The sequence below is a fragment of the Streptopelia decaocto genome, assembly GCF_964273445.1.
Source record: "Streptopelia decaocto genome assembly, chromosome: 7".
NCBI lineage: Eukaryota > Metazoa > Chordata > Aves > Columbiformes > Columbidae > Streptopelia > Streptopelia decaocto.
Window position 1 is genome coordinate 18162017 of NC_138661.1, and position 23634 is coordinate 18185650.

The 23634-nt window shown below is 39.4% G+C and overlaps 1 protein-coding gene across 3 annotated transcripts in view; it reads left to right on the forward strand.

The window, feature by feature from the left end:
- The window catches only part of TTC7B (tetratricopeptide repeat domain 7B), a 146558-nt gene that overhangs the window by 4577 nt on the left and 118347 nt on the right, over positions 1-23634 (forward strand). For 2 of the 3 annotated variants that reach the window (XM_082057803.1, XM_082057804.1), the window contains exons 2-3: positions 14972-15126; positions 17404-17572. In XM_082057803.1, the coding sequence (XP_081913929.1) occupies positions 14972-15126; positions 17404-17572 (324 nt within the window). Of the gene's footprint in view, positions 1-14971; positions 15127-17403; positions 17573-23634 lie in introns of those variants that run through there. The other variant, XM_082057805.1, reaches the window with a different exon arrangement.

The window sequence follows — 23634 nt, forward strand, 5'->3', positions numbered from 1 at the left end:
GCTTTTATTTTGAAAGAGATCTGTAAAGTTGTTCTCAAATATTGAAAAATAAAACTTATGAAATACCAGTGATGATTCTTTTTCAGTAAGTTTATCAAAACATGTCGGTCTTACAGGTGACTCATATATTGAAGTGTTCAGGTTTATGAGGATTGTGTTTTGAAACCTCTTTACAACAGTTCTAATGAGAGTGTTGTGTCATTCGTAGCTCTGGGAATTAGGATTCTCAGGGTGCCTGGAATTTTGTGGTGTTTGAATGATAATTTTGAAAGCTAGTGATTGCATTTCAAAGGCAATTGCAAGTCTGTAATGAATTTTTGGTGAATCAGTAGCAGCTCGAAGGAAGCTGTTACAATGGACTTCAGTATGAAGGTTGTGTGTACTCAGAGCGCTCTCGGGACATCAATGCTCTAATGTTTTCTTTCCTCCCTTTGGAAACACAGTGAGGAAACCTTAGGCCAGTTCAGTGGCAAGCTGAGTGGATAAAATAAAAGATCCATGAATTTCCACAGGTGTTTCCGGCCATTCATTGTTGCTGCAATCGGAACGTGACCTTGCTCAAGTTCAGTGAGACGTATGGCTCTGTCTGAAAAAGCACTGAGGAGGTGAATTTTTATAGTTCAAGTGAGGCAGAGTGATGTAGTTGTGTAGAAACCTTAGCCGGTGTGAAATATTGCATTACTGTGGGCAAAGGACGCGTGCCCCGGAGGTTTGCAGATCTATACACTACCAAGAGCATTGTGACATTGCCATGAAAATAGAACATTACCTACAAGTATCAAGTTTGCGGATGGAAATACACCAGCCTTTTAACGCACTGCTTTCTTACCAATTTAATTTCTTACTGCCATTACTATGCTATTTCTTCCTGTTGTTTTTGTGTGTGATCTTTTCTCTGACTGCCTTTCCTCTCAACACTTTGTCTCTATAGTTCTTTATTATATATTAGATTTCACCTTGCAGAATAAGGGAGCTGAGAAGAGTTAGGAGCAGAGTAGAAAAAACAAATGATCAGGAAGTATTTTACGTGTCTGTTTTTTGTTTGTCCCTTTCTATACTGCTTCTTTATCTCTATATAAGTAGGATGTAAAAATAGAAACATCTTATCAGTTTTCATTTGTTTTGCTCCCTTGTGAAATACAAGACCTCAGATGTGTGGTTAAAGCTTATCCTCGGAGTAAACCAGGGATTTCTAAACCTCTTAGGACTCATGCCCTACTTAGAAGGTGTTTATCAAATTTGTTTGGTTTTTATACACACAGCTTGTAATGCAATTTTTACGTGGAAAGCTTTCCGAAGAGATCTACCTCTCTAAGAAAAAAGTTTGCCGACCATCATGTGACATGCCTTTTTGCATTTCCACAAAGGTGGAAATGAAGCACTCTCTTAATTTCTTATCTTTTTTTGTTTTCCTTCTGTTGTGTTCACTATCTTATTTACAGAACAATTGTACTAAGGACGCACATTTTTCTGAAAGAAGACCAAAGATTGTGACAGTACTAAGATGTGTTGCCTTATTTTTTTTTGACTGACAGCTTTATTTCTTCAGATATCCAGGGGTGTTACAACAGTGTGAGTGATGATGTAGATCTGCTGCTTGTGTTCCAACTGTCATCTGGAAGAGGAAATGCTAGCGTAGTCAAGATGGTTTCACAAGTAACCAAGCTGGTCTGTCGCCTTGCTGCTATTGCGCAGAGGAGTCTTTCTTCCTACCTTTACTCAAGCTGCTCCTTCTTTATGCATTTTCCCCCAGATACATGTTCCTGGCCTCTCCCTCCCCCCAGAGGTGGCACTTGCCGTGCTGAGCCAGCAGAAGTCTCTCTGCTCCTCTTTCTGGGGTTGGTTTCTGCTGGCTTGCTGAGCTGATTTACCTCCCCCAGGGCTCTGAAGAGTAGTATAACAGCTGGTGGAAAATGAACAGGGGCAGCAGCCCGTGATGGGCAAAGGCAAGGGGAACCTTCTTCTCCCACTGTGAGGAACCAACTGGTCTGAGTGAAATTAACTAAGTACTTCTGGGTATTTGGAACTTATAGCTGCTTAAATTTATAAGGATACTTCCATGTATTATGAACATAATTACTTTAGAAATTAGGCATTTCGCATATTAATGTTGGGTTGGTTGCACTCTGTTGCTTTGTTTAAGAGTTATAAGAAGAAATGGTAGTCTGACTTTTCAGTGTATATATACTGGTATATGTCTGTATTAGAGCTGCTCTAGGTTCCTTTAACCTGACTTCAAGGGTTAAAGGTTAGCATTAGCTTTTCTGTAAGGAAATACGTTCTTTAGCATAAACTCAGGAACATTGATACCACTTTTGTTTGAATTTGATTTGCATGGTAGTAAAGAAAGGGGCAGAAGGTCTTCAATGATACCAAATGTGGGCTGTTCTTCCTGGCCAAATCTGGGGCATTTCTTCTCCTCCAAAATCTGTATTATAAATAATCAGATTTTAGATGTTGATGTTTAAATTCTTTGCAGTTTTCTCTGCACTGAATACTGTCTAATTGGTGATCTAATAAGTAGTGACTGAAGACAATAATATGTAAAAAGCAAAGTGGCAAGATGTTGAGATAAATTGGAGTGAGGATGTCTGGCTAATAGTCCTGTGTTTGTTCCTAGCAAGACCTTTTATCATTGGAGAGCATTTGATCTCTGCGTCAGGCTCTGGGAAAGAGTGCTGAATCCAGGCATGTCTCTGCTCTCAGCAATGTGTGGCAGAATGCACGGTGGCAGTTATTAGTAAGCTACTCTGATCAGAGATGTTATCGGTTGCTCTCTTGGTTCAGGAGGTGTTGCATGAGTCTCTGCAAGTTCCCACCTCACCGATGATCTGTGTGTGATCGATACAATTCCACTCAAAATGTGTATTCACAAACAGAAATCCTTTACTATAATCTTTTTATCTTCAAGAGAAGGGAATTCATGAAAGGTAGTGTTGTGGATTTTTTTGTCTTTCTTTAAATTCGTGTAGTTGTAAAATAATTTTAAATATTTTAAAGATTTTGCTACAGCTTTATAGTGTGTATGCTGTTTTTTCCGTCAGGATCTTGATTCATTCAGTTCACAGAAGACTGGCCTCTAGAGACAGAGCTCTAAATCTGAAGGCCAGAATCAAATATTTCATAAAATCATTCATTCTGTGTTTATCTTGATCAGTGCCTGCTGAACTATCACTTAAGAAATCTGTAATGTAGTAGGAAGAAAGTTGCCTGCCTTAAGCACCATTACTCAGTTTGTCATGCGAATTAGTACTCTGTAGAGGTGGCATTTTAACAACAATTAATCAACAACTCAGGTTTTGATACATCTGCTCCACAGCTAATGTTTCTGACATGTAACACGTAAAGGATGATAAAGCAAAGGAGGGGCTTTGAAACGTGTGCTTGTCTTGTCTGGAAAAGAGGAGAGGATCAGGATCTGACTCTAGCAGATACTTAGGAGTTGATTCTTTGATAGTGAAAGTAGATCCTGAATGTTAAGCTGCACTGATAGAATGCATGAAATAAAGGGGGACTTGTGTGTTACAGTATTTGGCAAGTGCTGCTCTTCCACTGTTAAGTACCCTGTTCAAATGTATAGTCTGAAATTGTGTATTGTTGTTCTGCTTTGGTCGCTTCCTTGGCTGTATGACTTAGAGCTTCCCATTTATTGGAATAAAGGAGTGGTCTTCTCAGCCTGGATGGGGCCTGCTGGGTGCTGGAGCCCTGGCACAGGCAGCTCCTTGGAGAGTTGTGCAGAGGTGGAGGATGTTGCTAGGTTTCACAGAACACTTACCCTTCCTCTTCCCAAAAGGTGGTGTAAAGTGTGCTGCTTTCACAAAAAGTGGTGTGAAATCCCCCTTGGCTCTAGATAAATCCCGAATGCAGCTCTTGAAAAGGTAACCGAGATAGGAAAACACCAACAGCTTCCAGGCCCTCCCCTATTTTTTCTGCAGTTAATTGTGTGAACAAGTTGCTGCTTATCTTTCTATGTGCCTTATTTCAAATTCAGGTTTGCCTGGGCTCAGCTTCCAGCTACACTTTTGTTTTTTTTTAACCTTTTAATTACAGTCCCTTTACCTTAATGGTAATGGAGAGAAAACACTGCATCATCAAGGCTCTAGTGGGATTGCTTTAGAGCTGGGTTTAAGGAGAGGCAGAAGCAGGGGACCTACAGCTTTTAGGACAGCTGATAGAACTAAAAATGAAAAAAAAAAAAAAATCAAAAACCCCAACACAATAGCAAAGTTGCTAAAAGATGATTTCTGTCTTAAAACTGCTGGTTATGTACCCAATGTACCCAAGACAATAATCTCTGAAAGCGACAAGTGTAGGCTACTGCTTCTCAAGATTTACTTGAGATTTCCCAGGTGGAGCTAGTGGGGGAAGAGGATGAAAAGAGCCTGTTTTTTCTGAGTGACTGGCTTTATGAAATGGTTGAGAACTGCAAGATATCTTCTGGGGAACAGAGGCTCATCTGTGTGCTTCATCGGAGCTTTGGACCATCCCATAGATATTTTAAAATGTCCCTCTTCTGACCTGACAATTAACCAGTGATTAATGGGAGATGTCCAAGGAGTGAAGGTATGAACCAAAATCTCTAGCTAGTGAGGTTTAGGAGTAAGGAAGTGTTCCTGGTGTATAAGAAGTCGCACAGAGTCAGGATGTCTTCAATCTCTTATTTCTTCTTTTTTTGCTAACCATTTTCTTTCTCTCCTTGGATTTCATTGTCATCATCTGTCAAGTTTGCACTGTGCTGCAATTTAGCTGTTGGGCAGTGCATGGACAAGAGCCACTGTCCCCATGATGTGGTTTGGTTTTGCCTCCATCTAAATAGTCTCTAGTCTGTTGTTGCTGTTAGTAGTGACAGGAAAACTGGTTTGTCATTTGAGAAGCAAATCATGGCAAGAAGCAAGATTAAAAAGAACAACTATCTATCACAGCATGTGCTTTTCCTGTTCTCCAAGTCACTCTTTGATCTTCTTTGTAACCTAAACAAAACATAAATGGAAAGAAACTAAATTTTGATCACTTTCCCTCAGTGCAGTTTCTAGAACTGTTCCCGGTTAAACACCCAAAGTTGATGCTTATCCTGTTTCCCACGCTTAATGATTCCCAGTCTTGGGTATGACCTGCATTCTTATTTCTTGGTTTTATATTGCATTTGACTGAATGGACCAAGTTTAACCCAAGCACAAACTTATCAATAATCTAGATGATACACTCTGGCTGTCCTGGTTTGATTATTATGGTTCTGATGGTCTTAACATTTCACAAAATTTGGGAGCTCAAGTATTAAAAAAAAACACCATAAAAACTATACAATTTGAAACAATTGGTGCAGTTTTCTGTTCTTCTTAATATATGCCCCCATAAAATAAATTTCTGTAGTAGTGGTACTTTGGAAGTAGATTTGCCTATACATAAATAGTCTGGAAAGCCTGTATTTTTTTTCAAAGTGAGTTTTGGCTGTCAGGCAGGAAAATTACGTAGATACTGCAGAGGTGCGCAGTAAAAGGGTGCCATGCCCTCTGTGTACTTAAGAGGCAGAGGAGTGAATGGCCATGTATAATTAAAGGCATTAATAAGCACAATTAAGTTTCTTTGAGGAGCTGACTCTGTATTTTCTGCTTCTGGTTTTACATGTGTATCATCTGCATCACTTGGCAGCCTTTCTGCCAGTAGTGCCTGTTGATCCACATGTGTTCTCTTGCTACTCTTTTACTGTCCCCAGAGACCTGACTGGACAAGATCCTGGGTGACCTGCTCCGGTTGATCTTGGCAAGAGCAGGGGTGTTGGACTGGATGATCTCCAGAGGTTCCTCCCAACCTCATCCATCCTGTGAATTCTTGCCACTTAGCAGTCAGTGATGGAATCATAAGGGACATCTGTATATCCATATATTGTTTTTCTTTGATGTAAACCTTGTATAAATCTAAGACAAGTTTTAGCATTAATTTAAGTAACTTCTAGTCAGAGAACCGGAATGAGTACTTGGAGGCTTCTGCTGATATTCCTCTTCAGGTACTGCTGATGCTCTTAATGTCTGTTATACACATAATGAACAAAGCAAATGTCTTTGTTTTAAAAGTATGGTCAACTTATTCCCAGTTAGAAAACATGTGCTTTGTGCTGTTTCTGACAGATGAGTATGAAACAAGCTCTGGATCCAGTATTTCCAGACCCTCCTGTGGCAGAAACCTCCATTTCAAAATGGTCGTCTTCATAAATGTTCTGTGGGATGTTGTAAGATTTTTCTCCTCTTCAGCTGTTTTTAATAGAAACTTTGCTCTGTAATTTTTGGCTAGGTACTATATGGAGTAATTGACCCCTCTGAGATCCTTCTTGCTGCATCCCACTCCTGGATAAAAATTCCTCTGTTTTTTAGATTTTAGGCATAATGATAATCCAACATGTTTTAGGAAGTCTGAAGGAAAAATCCTCTCAAGATAATGCAACATGCAGCCCTCCAGGTATTCTGACTTTTCAGTATTACCTATAGAGAGAATAAGATTTTTAGGAATTGAGCAGGAGGAATTCCAAGCTAGTTTTGCACTGAGAAAATTTCAAGCACCAGAACAGAGATTACAAGGCAGGTCTCGACTTGCTGGAATCTTGCACATCAGCTTATGGTCTTATTGGGATACTGGAAACCTCATATTTGTCCTCTTTACACCTTGACCCTTTCCCCCCCTGCTTTTTAATTTTTTGTTTTTAATTAGTATTTTTAGTCCTGGGTTAAGACTTTAAAAAAAAATATTATTTTATTTCTCTTTCTGGAATCTAGTACAGGGCAGGTGAAGCAGCAGCATCTTCTGTTCTTACACCTTCATGCTTCATCTGATTGATCTCACCTCATGCAGTATCTTCATTTGGAACTAATGAAAACTGATCTTTTGACTTCAATGGGTTTGGACAATTGTGCTTTTTAAGAGTCTGAAATACTGAAGATTTTGGTGGAGAGTGGATGAAGGGATACAACATGCTTCTGGATAGGTTATCTGCTTACTTACAAGGAAAGATTTAAGTTTGTTTTGGCAGTCACCTCAGATTCTGTAGCTAGTTTGCTCTCTATTTCCTGTTCCCAAATACTTACTATTCAAATTCAGATCCTCAGGGCTTGAGTCTGAGGTTGAACCTCCTTGCTTAAATTTTGTGGCAGGAGATTTTATCCTAAGTCTGTGTATTTTTCTTGCAGCTGTGTAATTCAGAAGGGTGAAATAAAATGCTAAAAATCCTTATTTTCATCTATGCCATTTGGTGTATAAGGAAGAAAATACTGATTTTTCCCCTTTCTTGCTTTAGATGTTGAGCTGTTGAAGCTCCGTAACGTGTATGGGATCATGGACATTCTTGCCAGTGTGCCACAGCACACGTGGTGTGGATGTTTCATGTCACAGGAACTTCCTGTGTATGGAGCCTTGATCCCAGGAGCAGGGCTGTTGGTAGTCATTGCCACGGCAGTGAATAGCATTTATATTATCTGTGAGAGGTATGTTTCCATTGTACCTATCAAGTTTTTACTTGTGATGTTAAGAACACAACTGGAAAATGTAATTATCAGGCCCTTTTAGAAAATATTATATTTTCTGCATTAATATTAGAAACACTTGAGAAACCACGTAGATAGTTGTGGCATAGATAACATAACCTTCAGTGTTTTGCTTTGATTTTTATCTAACGCTGTTGAACCACCACAGGAAAAGCAATAATTTAACAAAGCTGTTTTGTACCCCACAGAACAAGTAGCAGGTTCATTAGTTCTGTTGAGAACACTTATTCTTCCCTGTGGATGTATCTTGGTGTACTCTGGAATTGAACGATCTTTTCAAGTCAGCTCTTGGAGAGGAGTTCTGCAGCAAGAGCTCCTTATCTGTGTTCAGTCAGTGTTGTTGTTTGTTTGGGTTTTTTTTAAGCTAGGTTCCTTGTTGCCATTCATTCCTTTCTCTCTCCTTCTCTCTAAACTTTTAGAAAGGAATTTAGAGCTAGATATTCCTCTTGCCTAGCCTGCTAACAACCCCTGGGTTCTTCAACAAATGTATAGAGGTTGTCATTCATAAAAAACCTGATTATTTTGTATTTTAGCATGTGATTCAGTGGATGATTGAAGATGGACCATGGTTTTAAGCTAATAGTAATAAGCATTCCTCATTGTTCAGGATAAATGAAGATTAATCCTCTGTTTTAATTCTCTGTTTTTCTGTGAGAAGCTGCTTCAGATCCCAATAGTGTGATAACAATTTTGCTTCAAAAAGCAGATGTTAAAAATCAAGTAGCAAAGCAGCTGTCAGGATATTTTTAGATGCTGTTTTATAAAGACATGACATAATGTGTGGGTTTTCTCGCACCATGTATTTATTCCAGCCATTATTCTCATTTTGAAGGTGTTTGGGGTTGATTCATATTGCAAAGAGGGACAGCCATCTCTATACAAGGTTCTTCTTAAGACATTTTGTATAAGCGTGTCTAAGCTTTCTCTAAGCTGAAAGAAAACAGCTTGCATGTGTAGAAGCATCTGAGTTTTTGCTCTCAGTGCCAGCAGAAATGAACATTTCACCTAAAGCATCCTTCGGTTTGTCATGTAGTTCCAAGGTGCTCAGACTTGTCTTTGTTTATAGGCAGAGGACATCCTATTTGGCAGGTGGATTATTTCAGTGATGCTGTGATGTGGCAGAAACAGGTGGGAAAGGTAGGCTGTCCTTCCCCGGTTAGGAAATGGTTCTGCAATGCAGTTATGGTAGAAGTCATCAAATATCCCCTAACTCTCCTAAGCAAGTGTTGTTGATGAACTCTTCAGCAGAGGTATGGATGAATAAGAGGGAGTCTTTCCTTTGCTCAAGAATTTTTATATTGATCCGTAAGTATCTCAGTTTTCTAAAAGTGGGAAACTGTTCTTCATGATATTGAAACTGTTCACGAATGTGGGTTTTTTTTTTTCCATTTTTCTTCCAAAACGTTATTCAGATTGAAAGAACACTGAACTTCAAGGTATCTAAAAACTTTACACTGTTTAGCTCTGTCTTTATAAAGTGTCTTATAGAACATTATGGCGTAGGTCACTAATACTGCACTGGAAGAAAAGCAAAGCAATTTCTTCTCAAACATTACTTACGTTATTTCAGGATGTCTTGAGGGATAGCTAAAACTGATTAAAAACACTGCTAGAGCTATGGTTTTATAGATTTTTTTTTTTTCAGAAATGCCCATGTAATTAGAATTTTGTTCTAAGCACCATTGAGGCTTCATCTTACTGGCACAGCATGGTTGACGTGCCTCGAGCCAATACTTTGTTAAATAAGTACTCTCTCAGTCATAATTTGATTTAAAAATTTGTTGCCAATGTCTGGCTCCAACTGACTGACTTAGCAGATGAGCGACTCGGTAAATAAGAAAACCCAGCTTTGCAGTAACTTCTATGGTTTGCATTCTGTGACTTGTTGCCTTCCAGTGTTAGTCCCCAGCAGCTGAGCGAGTGCAGCACTTCAAAGCCAGTCTGACCAGAACCGTTTCTCTAACAGTGCTGTGTATCACGAAATGTAGCAGGGAAAGGGTGAGTTGTGCTGTGTAGGGGTGACCTTGAAGAACAGCTTTTGTTTTGATGCTTAATCAGTTCTGTGTGTAAGTTGCAGCTGTTTTTTCATCTCCCACCTGTACTCTGACAGAAAGTATGCGTAATATATGTTGCTGCACTGTGACTGTCCCTAGCTAGTGTATGGATCAGTAGTTTCTCCAACTTGCATCAATGATGGGAATAAATTACCTGGGTGCTACAGACTACTTTGATTCTCATCTTGAGGTCTAGATACCTTCAGTGTATGTGCCATCATGAACTTAAGGCTTTTCTATTGCTTGTGTGTTGTCCTTAGAGACAATATAATTTTTTTAAGACATTGTCAGAGAATAAACTTATCTTAGGTTGGGGGTGGGGAGGATAAGAGGGGGAAGAGAGAGAGGCTAAATTAAATTTTCCAGAGGTGGCTTATTGTTTCCCTCCTCCTGCTTTCCGCAGTGTGAGAAATTCTGCTGTGTACAAGAGAGAAATAATCTTACAAACTTTCAGCAGAGTGTTAGATCTGTGTCTGTGCTTGTATGGTTCTACTGTGGCCCCACAAATGGGTGAGAATTGGAGCTTTTAGGGCTGGTCTTCATCTTTCTGTGGTGCAGCTGTGGAGCAACTGGAGTATGGAGGGGAGTCTGGCTACATCTGCTCTTGCATGTGCCAGTGCTGTTCTTCTGTTACAGGCAAAATTATTACTTTCTCCCTTTAGTAACGGGTGGTTTCAGCACCCATTCAGTTTAAAGAATCCTCATGCCTCAGGGAATGCATTTTCATACCTAACAGTGCAATAGTTTCTTTTTTCCTACTGTCTAACCTGTTCTTCAAGATATCTGCTAATCTACTGTAACCATTCAAATGAGTTTTTTCACATGCTTCCATGACAATTTTGCAGTTTATATAAACAAAGTGTCTCTGGCATCTGGTGAACAGTCTAGCAGTGTTTTTACCTGTCTCTCCATAAAGATAGATCTACTGTATTTAGCTTTAATTAAGGGAAATGCTTGTTACAGGAATGTGAGCCAGAAGAATGTTTGAGAGCTACTCGAAGGAATGCATATGAAAGGAAAGGCCTGTGTGATACTTTCTTCTTTGGCATGTGTGAAGTTCTGGTATTTGAAGTGTTGAAGAATGTCAACGATAGACCTCACTCATTGCAAGCAGCCTTGATGATATTTCAGCTCCTGAACCAAAGCACTGTTTTTTTTTAATGTCATTTGAATTCCGTGCTATGTTTGACATTTGTGTTTCCTCAACCTTCTTTGGAAATCAGGTTTGCTTAGTGGAGCATTAAGTTGAATAGAAGGAAAGAGGATGTTGCTTGATAAATGAAATACTTTGGTTTTGATGAGTACAGATCAAGGAGGAAGTATCTGCTTGCATATTGCTTAAAACTTAGAGTAAACAGTTTGACATATTTCTACTCATTTTTGAGTCACCACTTAGCTGTTAAAATACAATTAGCAAAATTAATCTTCATTTTTTTTTCTCCCAAGTAGGACATTATTATGCTTGCTGACCTCAAGTATAATTTTAAATGCCTACTCTTTTTTAATCACCTCTTAAAAGAGGCTCATAAACAAAAATTGTGTACTCAGAACACTCTTTGGAGTCTTCTGAATATTATTAGTAAAATGCCTGTGCTGAAGGGACCCCTCAGTGCCCTATTCTTTGCAAGGCAAATAATTGCATCCTCTGAACATGTTATGAAGCACAGTTTTGTAAGTTTGAAGTGGGCCTCTGGTCTCTGAGACCCTTTCACGCAGCACATGTTAAACTCTTTACGCCAAGGACTAACCTGCCTTGCATTGGTTTACAAAACGTACTGTCTTTTCAGTGTGTGCAGTTTGCACTCTCTGATTTCCAGAGAGATGGAGCAGTTGCAGAGTGCAATCCTACAAGGTGCTATATTAAACTATATTTGAGCAGGGTAATGTTGGTTATAATATCTGACTTTACTATTTGTTTGTAATAATACTGTGGCTATATTAATGAAATGCGGAATTTGGAACAAGGCTGTAACAAGGGGGATTTGGCCTGAAATACCATGTTTAGAATGAGTCAATTTAATGTCTTGTTTAGTTTGCAGCTTGAAACTGAAACTATGCAAGCCATTGATTTTTATCAATTATGCTAAGATTTCTGTTTGAAGGAAAAAAAAGAACATGCTGAAAATAAACTGTAACAAATAGATGCTGAGTATACTTAAAAAAATGTAATTTTAGCATATTGCTTCTCATGGAAAATTTGCTTTATTGCAGTAAGTGACAATTGTCTCTATCGTTTGTGCTTTTTAGTGAATGTATCTGTGCTTGCAGAAAATCTGTTGATATTGATGGAAAATTACTTCCTTTGAAAAGTCTTGCGAAGTGAAGCATTATGCCCTGACAGAACCGACTGTGTTGGGCAAAGGAGGCAGGTCTCTGACAGCCAGAGAGCTGCAAGAGCTGGCCAATGTCATTGCAAGGACACCGCCGTATTTTTAAAAGGTCTTGGTGATCAAGGATGATTCCTGGCAAATGGAAAAAGGCAAATATGGCCATTTACAAGAAGGTCAAGAAGGAGGATGCGGGGACTGCATGTTGATCAGCCTGACCTCAGGCCCTGGGAGAATTCTGGAAACCGGCTGGAAGGATAAGGAAGTGACTGGGATCAGTTGACGTGGGTTTATCAAGGACTAACCAAGCAGATAGCTTTTGATGAGAAGTGACTGACTGTATGGATGAAGTGGGGATGGGGCTATTGTTGGCTTCAGCTTTGTCTAGACTTCGGATACAGTTCCCTATAGTGTATCTGGTAACTCCATTGACAAAACAGGTGGCCTAGGAGGTGGGTGGAAAACTGGCTGCGCTCAGAGTTTGGATCACAGGTTAAAAAAAGAAAATCTGATCTGTGACATATTACAAATGGGGCCTCAGGAGTTGATACTGCAGTCCATACTGTTTAGTATTTTTCTTGCTAACGTAAACATTGAGAATGCACCCTCAGTCGTTTTATGTGGGATAGAAAAGGCCTCGGGGTGATTCTGCCTTTTTCTCTCTTCTCCCTGGGACCAAGGTGCTGCTTCCTCAGACTGGCTGCTTGGTGCAGGTAGAGTTAGTGAGGAATTGCACTGAGTATCACTTAGTTTATATTGTATTCACATTTTATATATATATATTATTAGTAGTAGTATATTAGTATTGTTTTGTTATTTTAATTAAACTGGTTTATTAAACTGCAACAATAAAATCTGAACCTTTGTATTTGTCAGAACTTACATTTACCTTCTCTTGTTGGTTTTGTAACTACCCATTGGGTGTTTGAGAGGAAAGCATATCAGTCAAACTGTATAAGCTGGTCAACTACTTTGATAAGGGATGTGCAAATTCTATGATTTACTGTTGCATGTCAAAAGGTACCATTTGCCATATGAGCACTGAATAGGTAAATAAAAGCATGTTTTGGCCGACAATTAGTGGGTAATAAAATTTTATTGTTGTACTGTAGCAGTATTATTAAATTGTAGTAATATTTTTTTTAATTGGGAATTGTATGCCTTTAATATTTATTTGAAAGATGCCAGGTAGCATTGTGGTTTGGTGTGGTTTTCTTTTTTTTTTTTAAATGTCTCTAAAGTAATGGTGTCTCAGGGAGATACTTTGTTTTCTCCTTCCTTATCTTTCAAGGAACCCACATTTTTGGCTAGCGTTTATCAAAGCTCTCTCCAGAGTGTGTTGTGCTTGGGAGGATAAATTGAACAGAAAGTGGACAGCTGGGGCAAAATGAAACACATGTGAAGAGACATAAAGGTGCTCTTCAAAGAAGAAAGTGCACATGGAAAGTGACACTTAAGATTATTTGGTGTTGTCTGATCTAGAAATGAGTATAGCTGAAACATCAGGAGAAACTTGGGTGGGTAAAAGGAATGGAATTACTACTGCAAATTTGGGATTAATAAATTTAACAACTATGGTCTGAAAGCCAGAAAACTAAGCAGGCTGGTATCCAGGCTGCATCTGTGACGCGGTTTCATCTGTGGCTTCATCTGCATGCTGAGATCTTCCCCTTCTGCAGTAGTGTGTAAACAGGAAAATATGAGTGAATGGTGGTTGAGAACAAATAAATGTCTAGATTACCAAGGATATTTTTTCCCAGAACACCAAATAAAAAACATAAGTGGAAAAATAAGGACTCCCTTGATACTTGTGTTGTTTGTCTGGTCTCTTAAACTCCGTGGTTTAAGAAGCAGCAGTTAGCTGAAAGTTTTAAAGAAAAAAAATTCTAGATTTTTGTATTTCTGTGTGATAAGATATATCACAGGACAGCACTGGTCCTTACATCTTACTGCATAATGGCATTGTCCGGGGGTTGTATACTAATCTGACTGTCATGAGACTGAAATTTGCTGTAGTTGAAAGGCGAGATAAGGCTGATGCACTCATACTTCCCAAGGAAAAGCTTTTCCTCTACAGTAACACTGAGTCCCGCACATCTTGGACTTTCTGTCCCTTCCCATAGCCTCTAAGGACAGTGCTAATATTTATAGCATGGTCAGTACTTCTCTGATTGTTTGCTTTTTGCCTTTTCCCTTTTAAAAAATATTTTCTTTATTGGTTGTTCAAATTTGGGTTATTCAGACATCGTTTGCAAGATGTCATCTGGTCTTCTCAAGTTCCAGATAGTGAGGTGACGACTTTTACAGCTCTCTTCTCACTAGAGGAACTACTCGGCATGTTTCAGTAAAACGAGTTCAGTGGTTCTGCATAAGGGTAAGATAGAGGATTTCTTTCTTGAGTTTCAGCAAATATGTTAGCTGCAGGTTTGCTGGGCAGTCTGGTATCACATCCTACCTTCATGTCTGAGAAGTGGTGATTTGCCTTCTAAGACAGAGGAGAATGATGAGAAATGGACTCTCATCCTGAAGAACTGGGATGGCTGGAGCCTTAACAAGGGCTGAATGATATCTGCATTCTTACAGCTGAGATACAGGTGGTGATCAAATACATCCTGGGGGACCTGTAACTTAAAACTAATTGCATAAATTAATCCAATGTCTCTCAGTATTCATATTTGACCATACAATAGGCATTTTGTGAAAAATACACCATATGTTTGATAAAGTTTTTATCAGACCTGTATCATGTCAAGTTTAGAAAGCTACATAAGGCTTTTGAATCAAGTGTTGCTTTTTAAGGGGGAAGGGAAGAGTACTGACTTCGGGTTAATGTTCTAATTAATCATAGCTTAGAACACAGGAGACTTGATTCTACAATGAATAAGGCAGGTAAAAGATAAACTGGCAAGTAAAACAAAGTACCATGCGATGCGTTAAATCTGAAAACTTGATTCAGTGTTAGTTTTGGTTAGTTTGTATTTAAAAATCAGGCAAAGGCTGCTTTCACTGAAATGTTAGTGAAGTGTTTAATATTTCACCTGTTTGCTTTTATTTACAGATGACATGGCAGAACTACTTCTTGGGGAGTCCAAACTAGAACAATTTTTGAAGGAAAATGCTCTTAAACAGAACAGTAGTCCACGGGGGCCCCGGCCAAAGCTGACTGAGGTCAGGAAACACCTTACAGCAGCACTTGATAGGGGAAACCTAAAGGTATGTAAGTATGTATGTAAGTCAGTCTGAGCAAGAATTACAAAAGCTGAAATTGACAGGAGGCCTCTGCTGATCTTGGAGAAAAATGTAGAAAATGCTTGTCTGGTGTTCTGTTGTCATCGCTATTCCCAGAACATCATCAACACTATGCTATTTCTTGGCTTGTGGTTTCTCCATGGATTTTTCTTCAGATAATTTTCTTAAATCTTCTTTCATTAGAAGACTAAGAAAACTGTTATTGACTTCTGGCATGCTTAAGTGAAGTACTTACAACCTGTTTCATGGAAGTTTTTCTTGGAGTATATAACTATATTTTCCTTTGTAATGCATTAAATAGAAGTGTTAGGAAGAAAATGCGAAATAGTTCACAAATTTCGGTAATAGTCTTGTAAGTATGCAGGAAAGGTTGCTTAAGTTATGTTTATGGGGGCAGAAAGTAAGGTCCTGCAAAAGCTGGTAGCCCATGGCTTGGACAAGTGTACTCTACGCTGGGTTAAGAACTGGCTGGAGGGCCGGGCCCAGAGAGTGCTGGTGAATGGGGCTGCATCTAGCTGGCGGCCAGTCACTAGTGGTGTTCCCCAGGGGTCAGTGTTGGGTCCAGTCCTGTTTAACATCTTTATTGACAATTTAGATGAGGGGATTGAGACCATCATCAGCAAATTTGCTGATGACACCAAGTTGGGAGGGAGTGTCGACCTGCTGGAAGGCAGGAGGGCTCTGCAGAGGGATCTGGATAGACTGGAAAAATGGGCTGATTCCAATGGGATGAAGTTCAATGAGGCCAAGTGCCAGGTGCTGCACTTTGGTCACAACAACCCCCTGCAGCGCTACAGGCTGGGCGCAGAGTGGCTGGAGAGCAGTCAGACAGAAAGGGACCTGGGGGTACTAATTGACAGGAGGCTCAACATGAGCCATCAGTGTGCCCAGGTGGCCAAGAAGGGCAATGGGATCCTGTCCTGTATCAAAAATAGCGTGGTCAGCAGGACAAGGGCAGTGATCCTTCCCCTGTACTCTGCATTGGTGAGGCCACACCTGGAGTATTGTGTTCAGTTCTGGGCCCCTCAGTTCAGGAAAGACATTGAAGTGCTGGAGTGGGTCCAGAGAAGAGCAACAAGACTGGTGAAGGGACTTGAACATAAGACCTATGGGGAGAGGCTGAGGGAGCTGGGGTTGTTTAGTCTAGAGAAGAGGAGGCTTAGAGGTGACCTCATCACTCTCTATAACTACCTGAAGGGAAGTTATAGCCAGGTGGGGATTGGTCTCTTCTCCCAGGCAGTCAGCAATAGGACAAGGGGGCATGGGCTTCAACTCTGCCAGGGGAAATTTAGGCTGGATATTAGAAAGAAATTCTTTCCAGAGAGAGTGGTCAGGCATTGGAATGGCCTGCCCAGGGAGGTGGTGGACTCGCCGTCCCTGGAGGTTTTTAAACTGAGATTGGACATGGCACTTAGTGCCATGATCTAATAAATGGCCTAGAGTTGGACCAAGGGTTGGACTCGATGATCTCTGAGGTCTTTTCCAACCCAGTCGATTCTGTGATTCTGTGATTCTGTTAATATGTGAGAACAATTTTCTGTCATAATGTTTTGAGGTTCTTAACCATTCTGGCTCTTCTTTGCTTAACTATTAATTGTAGCTATTACATCAGCTTGTCTCTTGTATTCTCAATATCCATCTTTTCTGAGACCAAAAGGACCTGTTTCATGGTCATCTGTAATGTTTTGTTTCCTGTGACTTGTGGGAGTATTGATTTTTCTCTTCCTTTCTTCATTTTTCCGCGAATCCTTTTTTCAAGACGTTTCTTCTGCCCTAATACTTTGAAACTGTGCAAATTAAATATATAGACTGTGGAACATATATCATTACGTTTTGATGCTATGTTATTTTCAACTGTGCTTGTGGTGTTAGGAAAAAAAAAATCATTGTATGGGTTGTAATGATCGGCTGCCTTTCAATAGTTTTGTCACCTGGCAAAGCTGGATCCTGACTGAGAGGTATTTCTGGTACATGTGTAAATAAATATGTGAACATACAAAATGACTGGTAATGCTTGTCAGTAGCTTGGAGGGGTGAGATTTTTGTGGATTTACCACCTGCTGCAAGCTTCCCAATTATTACATGAAGACACAATTTTGTTGGTTTGTTGCTCTGTTAGAAAAAATATCCTGAGGGTTTCTACAGTGCATATATACAGAAAACAGACCAAATAATTATCAGAAAGAATTAGAAAAAAAAAAAAAAAAAACAATAAACCTTTCTTATTCCTCTCTCTTCTAGCCAGAATTCTTACAAGAAGCTAACCTAATTATGGCCAAGTTAAACTATGTGGAAGGTGATTACAAAGAAGCTCTGAACACATATGCCAGAGTTGGAGTTGATGACTTGCAGCTATCTGCAGTGCCACCATATAGGCTACGGATGATTGCTGAAGCCTATTCTACTAAAGGTAAGGTTGCTCTTTCCACTATAATAATGTGGAAATAGTTTTTAAAACATTAATTCGCATCTTGTCGGAAGCTAAAGAAATTTTTGGTGTGCTTATCATCAACAAAGTGGTGGAGTACCATATTTGTAGATGAACAAGAGGATTCCTTGGCTCCTTTAAATTATTCAGAGTTTGTGCTAGGTTGACAAGATTTTACCTCAATTAATATGCTAACTGTGCTGTCACCCAATCGATTTTTTTAATATGTATTTAAAAGTCCTTTGATATGTAAATGTCACTATAGCTGTGGCTACGTACTAAAAGTATTAGGAGTATTGCTGAATGTTAAAATGCTCAACTTAAGCAAAATTGATAAACCTAATTGCTACTTAAAAATAGTAATAACATGATAAAATAACTTCAAGCAGTGCATTTCTTGTGCAATTTTATTTTTGAATTTTTCTTACCTGTATATATATATTTTTTTTAATATTTGAAAGTTAAGTTAATAGTTAAAATTTTTTTTTTACGAGTCTAGTCATTGTAATGTTTGCCTTGTGTCTTAAGGTGGCAGTGCCACTTCAGTTTAGAAAACTCATTAATAGGCTGTAAGCTGGGTCAGTGTGTTGAGGAAAGTGGCAGTTTGTGTGCCATAGGTTTATTAGAATTTACTGTGTTTAAATGTTTGCTTTGGTCTCCTGTGTTTAAGCCTGGGTTTGGTCCACATATATGCTTTCCGGTTGTGTCAAAGTTAGTAAACATAATTTATGAGAGACTTCAATCGTATTCACTGACAACTGGTCAAGGATTGTTTCTAACATTAGTCTTGGAAGAGAGTGGCTGTTTTCTCCAACACAGTCCTCTAGCAAATGTTAGACAAGCGTGAATCAATTATCTATAGAGATGTCAAGGAAATAAGAGAACTAACTGGTAGCAGAGACAAAAGGATGCTTCCTAAATCTGGGTAATATTTCGGTCAAAGTGGGAAGGGAGGACATGGGGAGTTCTTATATGTGATGTAAATCTGCCTGGTTCTTTCATGCACCACCTGTGTCGGCTTTTTAGTGATGTCTGGTACAGATACACTTCCACTCAGCTTTATGGTTTTTGATTGTGAGTTTTGATTTGCTTTTTATATCTATGTGGATGTCTGTTGAATTTGTCATGTTCTTTCCATGAAAATGCAATCTTGGACTTGATCAACTTTAAGTACCTAAATTTGCTTGTATCTCGAAGGAATCCCACTAATTTAATTGAATCTTTTCCCAGAGCTCAACTCTTCTGGCTCTATGTTTCAACTGCTATATATCCTCATGAGGTCAAATAAAACAAAGGCATCATTTTTTTGTAGAAAGGATTAATGTTATTAATTTTACTTAATGTAAAAAAAAATATTAAAAAAGAGTAAAATACTATTGTACATTCAGCTTATTTGGAAACAAACAAACCAACCAACCAAAAAAAAAACCAACACCCAAACACTCCCAAAATCCCAAAACAAAGAAAACCAAACCAAAACAAAATCGAGAGAGACAAGAAAACCAGCATGTCTTTTACCTAGATATGGTAGGTGTTTTTTACTACTGATTTCAAGTTTTATGCTTAAACATTGAAGTCTGTCCTATCAAGCCTGATATAATCTTGATTAAACTTCATTAGTTTGATCACTTCTACTTGGTGGCTGGCTACCAGCTTACCTGAGAAAACTGTTGGGTTTTTTTGTTGTTCTGTTGATGTTCAGAATTATGTTTTTTTGCTACTATGTTTCCAGTTTGAATGGAAGATTAATAACATTTAATGTCCTTTCTTCCCATGGTAGCAGGTTGCAACAATTTTGTCTTCTGTGTGTTCTAGAATGAGGTAGAAGTTGCAGAGCAGTCTTGAATTTAGTGTTGAAAGCCTAGGTAAGTTTAGAGTAATTGACAGCTAAATATTAATAGCATATGTCTGTACCCCATATTGTACAGTTAGTTTTATTCCTCTTCCCCATCCCCCTGGAATTTCTTCTTTCTCCTTCCAAGACCGGACTGTGAAGCCTTTCAGTGTGAATTCAGAGTCTCTTCAGGGGTGATTGAGGCTTGTAGGTATTACCGAACTAAATACAAGTTATCCTTACAGGGATTTTGTGCTTCAGTAGGATTTGTATTTCTGCTTGCAAGTTCAAGGATAACCTGTTCATATAAAGATAAAACTCTTCTGAGTTTTTAGATTTTATTTCTTCGGCAGTCAGGACCGTAGTATCGTGTTATCAAGCAAAGAGGGTCTGTGCTGCCTGCATGTGACCGTCAGCCCGGCTGCACCTGCACAAAGGCAGTTCAAGATACCTGGTTTAGTTTTCCCATTTCAATCCACTTTGGAGCAAATCCAGTTCCAGTGGATTTGTAGTCTTGTATCCTATTGTGCAGTGGTCCGCTACTCACATAGTGAGCTGTGACAAAGGCATAGGGAAGATAACTAATGGTAATTTTTAATTGTCTTAAAATTTTTTTCCTTATTTCATGTAGGAGCACCTCCAAGTGCTTACCTTCTCACTCTGAGGCTCCATTCTGTAACCACAGAGGTGACAGATTGAGTGGGATGCTTGATTTGACATGTTTCTTCTACAGTTGTTGCAGGGTACTTAAATGAGCATGTTGTGCTGTAACCTTAGACAGTTAACAGCTCACAACAAGCCCTTGGGAATGACCTGCTTTCCACGTGTCCCATCTTACTATTGCTTGTGGAATATACAAAGTATTTCTTTCTGTTCTGCACAGGGAAGGAGGATTCAGCATGTATATATGGATGTAATGAGGTGCAAAAATGGGTCCAAGGTCAGGTTCAAGCTAAATTTTGCTGGGGTTTTGTCTACTGATGGCTGGAAAGAAGGGGAAGAGGAGCAGCAGTAGTGACAATTGTGGGGAGAGGCAATAGAGTCTGAACATGACAGGGGAAGTCAGATCCCTAAGTTCTTGCTCAGCTGTGGAGAGTGTGTATATTTGTGTGTGTGTGTGTGTGTATGTATATGTGTGTGTTGTGCACATACATAAACGTGCATATGTATGTATTTATATTGGTAGAAAGTAAGATGTGACAAAACTCAAAAGAAGAAAATTCTTACTGCTTCTTCATGCTGTCCAGAGTGACTTTCTGAATGCATTATCCATTGAGTTGGCTGTTTGTAAATCTCACTACAAAACGTTCACTAAATTAGAGTAGTCTTCACTACAGTCATCCAGAACGTGAAATTTAGTGTCTTTGCACCCCTGTGGTCTTCAACTTGGAATATTTCTGTCATTAGTTCTTTAGTTTAAAGCCATCATCTGCCTGCAGTGCACTCATAAAGGGGATCCTCAAATTTTTAATTACATAAATGAAGTAATGCTTTAAGTCTCTGTGTTGCTTATAGCTTTAATTGAGGACAGCATATTTAGAAGAATATCATTGAGAGGCATAATGTGGAATGATAATACGTCAATCAAAGAATTCAAAGGCTCTGAAATCCAGTGAGGAAGATTGTTATTGTTTTCTTGGAAATGTCTAGTTGGTGAAATGCTGCTTCACATCTTTCCAAGAAGGCTTTTCAATAGCAATGCCAAAATGCAACCTTCTAAAATGTCAACAAAATTCTGAGAAAAACCCTATGAAATTACCTTTGAAATCTTCTCCGTTTCCTCTCCACGTGGCTCTTTGCCAGCCTGTCCTGTGCAGGGAGTCCAAGGGCCTCAGTGCCCCAGCAGTGCTGGAAAGTGGTTCCTGTCTGTCGCTCCTCCTAGGGAAAACATTAGTGTGGGGGTAAAGGAACTGCTCTGTTTCATCAGACTGAAAAGCTGATGGGCAGTTGTTCATAATGGTGAGCACAAAAAATTCAAGGAACCAGACAAGCTGTTTATGGTGGCTTCCCTCCGTCCCCCCCACCTTCTGGCAACAACAGCTGCTGCTAGTAGTGATGTTTTATGCTTAATCTTGACTAGAAGGTGATGCAAAAGTAGTCTGATGGAAAGTTATCTGTGTGCATTAAACCAGCAGATAGTAGACAAGCTGTGTGAGTTTGGATTTGGCAAAGCCCCAGAGACTTGACGAGCATAGGTCAGGACTCAGCACTGTTTAGATGTTCCTCTTCCAAAGTTGCAAGGGGGTGACTACCATGCAGTACACTGAATGTAGTGTAATTTGGATATTCTCCTGTTCCTGCCTTTTTTCACCATTTCCTAAAATGTTAAAAAGTTAAAAATTGAAGTCTAGTGGCGGACGCTCTTCTTTTATGTGGTAAACTTTATGGACAGGTATACTTTTTTGACTGTACCCTGATTTTTTGTGTTTGCCCATAGAATCGTGTGTGTTCTCCCCCTCTACTCTGCCCTGGTGAGACCACACCTGAATATTGTGTCCGATTCTGGGCCCCTCAGTTCCAGAAGCACAGGGAACTGCTTGATGGAGTCCAGCACAGGGCAACAAAGGTGATTAAGGGAGTGGAGCATCTCCCTTATGAGGAAAGGCTGAGGGAGCTGGGGCTCTTTAGCTTGGAGAAGAGGAGACTGAGGGGTGACCTCGTTAATGTTTATAAATGTGTAAAGGGTGAGTGTCAGGAGGATGGAGCCAGGCTCTTCTCAGTGACAAGCAATGATAAAGACAAGGGGCAATGGGTAGACTGGAACACAGGAGGTTCCATTTAAATTTGAGAAGAAACTTCTCAGTGAGGGTGACAGAGCAGTGGAACAGGCTGCCCAGGGCGGTGGTGGAGTCTCCTTCTGTGAAGACATTCAAAACCCGCCTGGACACATTCCTGTGTAACCTCATCTAGGTGTTCCTGCTCTGGTGGGGTCATTGGACTGGATGATCTTTCGAGGTCCCTTCCAATCCCTAACATTCTGTGACTCTGTGTTTGCCTTTAGAATCAAGTTCTGCATGATATCTACTGTTTTCTCTAAGGAAAGAGCTGATTTTGAAGGTGTGCTTCTGAGTAATGACTCTATACGTGTATGTAGAAGGTGTTGTGCGAGATACTTGGAGTATTAATACAATCATAGTTTTGATAAAAAACCAGAACTTTCTTAGATTCAATGACTGACTTGAAATTGAGTAGGGTAATTTTAAAGTGATGTATAAAACATGGGTTTGAAACCTCCATCTTTTCATTTCAATGGGCCACTTAGTGTTTGCAAAAACTTGAGAAGACTTACTTGGATCTGTTCAGCTTTTTCCCTGTCTGCTGTAATTACATTTGTCACAAAAGTGGAGGAAAATAATCTTATAAAACAGTTTTCTCTAATGAAATGTGTGTGGTTGGAGGTGCTCATTTCAAGGGGGTGTGATGAGGGAAAGAAAAATGGGCATAAAAGAAGGATGTTGTTGAGGAGGTGGGCAGGTTTGATGACTCCCTGGTGGCAAAGTGTTGGCCTGAAAGCTGGTGTGTGAAGGGTGCTGGAGCTGGCTCTCTGAAGTCATTGCCTTTCCTTCTTCTGTAGTAGCATTTAAGATAGTAGGTCACAGGAGTGGGTCATACCTTTAATATGAAGTTTCAAGAAGCAATACAGAAAAAGGCAGATTTTTCTTTTTTTTTTTTTCTCCTGCCACAGATGTAGCTTAACCACCAGTATCTGTTATTAGAGCTGCCTTATGCTGCAAGAAGAAAGCTGAGAAATGAGGCTGGGCAAGGGGGAGTAGTGAACGGCATTCTTGAGATTGTGGTGGCAAGCCTTGGTTCAAAGTAAAATGTAGAGGGGTTTAGCACATTTCTGGCTGTATTACATATTTGATATTTAAGTATCTGCTTAAGAATGATTACCTTCTGATAAGTACAGCAGGTTCCCTTGTTATAAGAGGTTAATTTTGTCTCTTTAGTATCCATTTGTTTACTTTCTTTACTAGATCAGTTTAATTAGCAATGCTCAATTCTGAGATGGAAAAAAATCTTGACTTATGAAGAACTGAAATAAGACAAGTTATGAATCCGTAAAGAAGTAAAGACTGTGTATGTATGACTTTTTCAAGCTAGGCTTGTGTAGCTAGTTCCAACTTTTTCTACTCCCTTCTCTTACAAAACTATGCAGAAAAAATTCTGTATATGCTGTTACCATACAGAAGCATATATTTAGAATCTG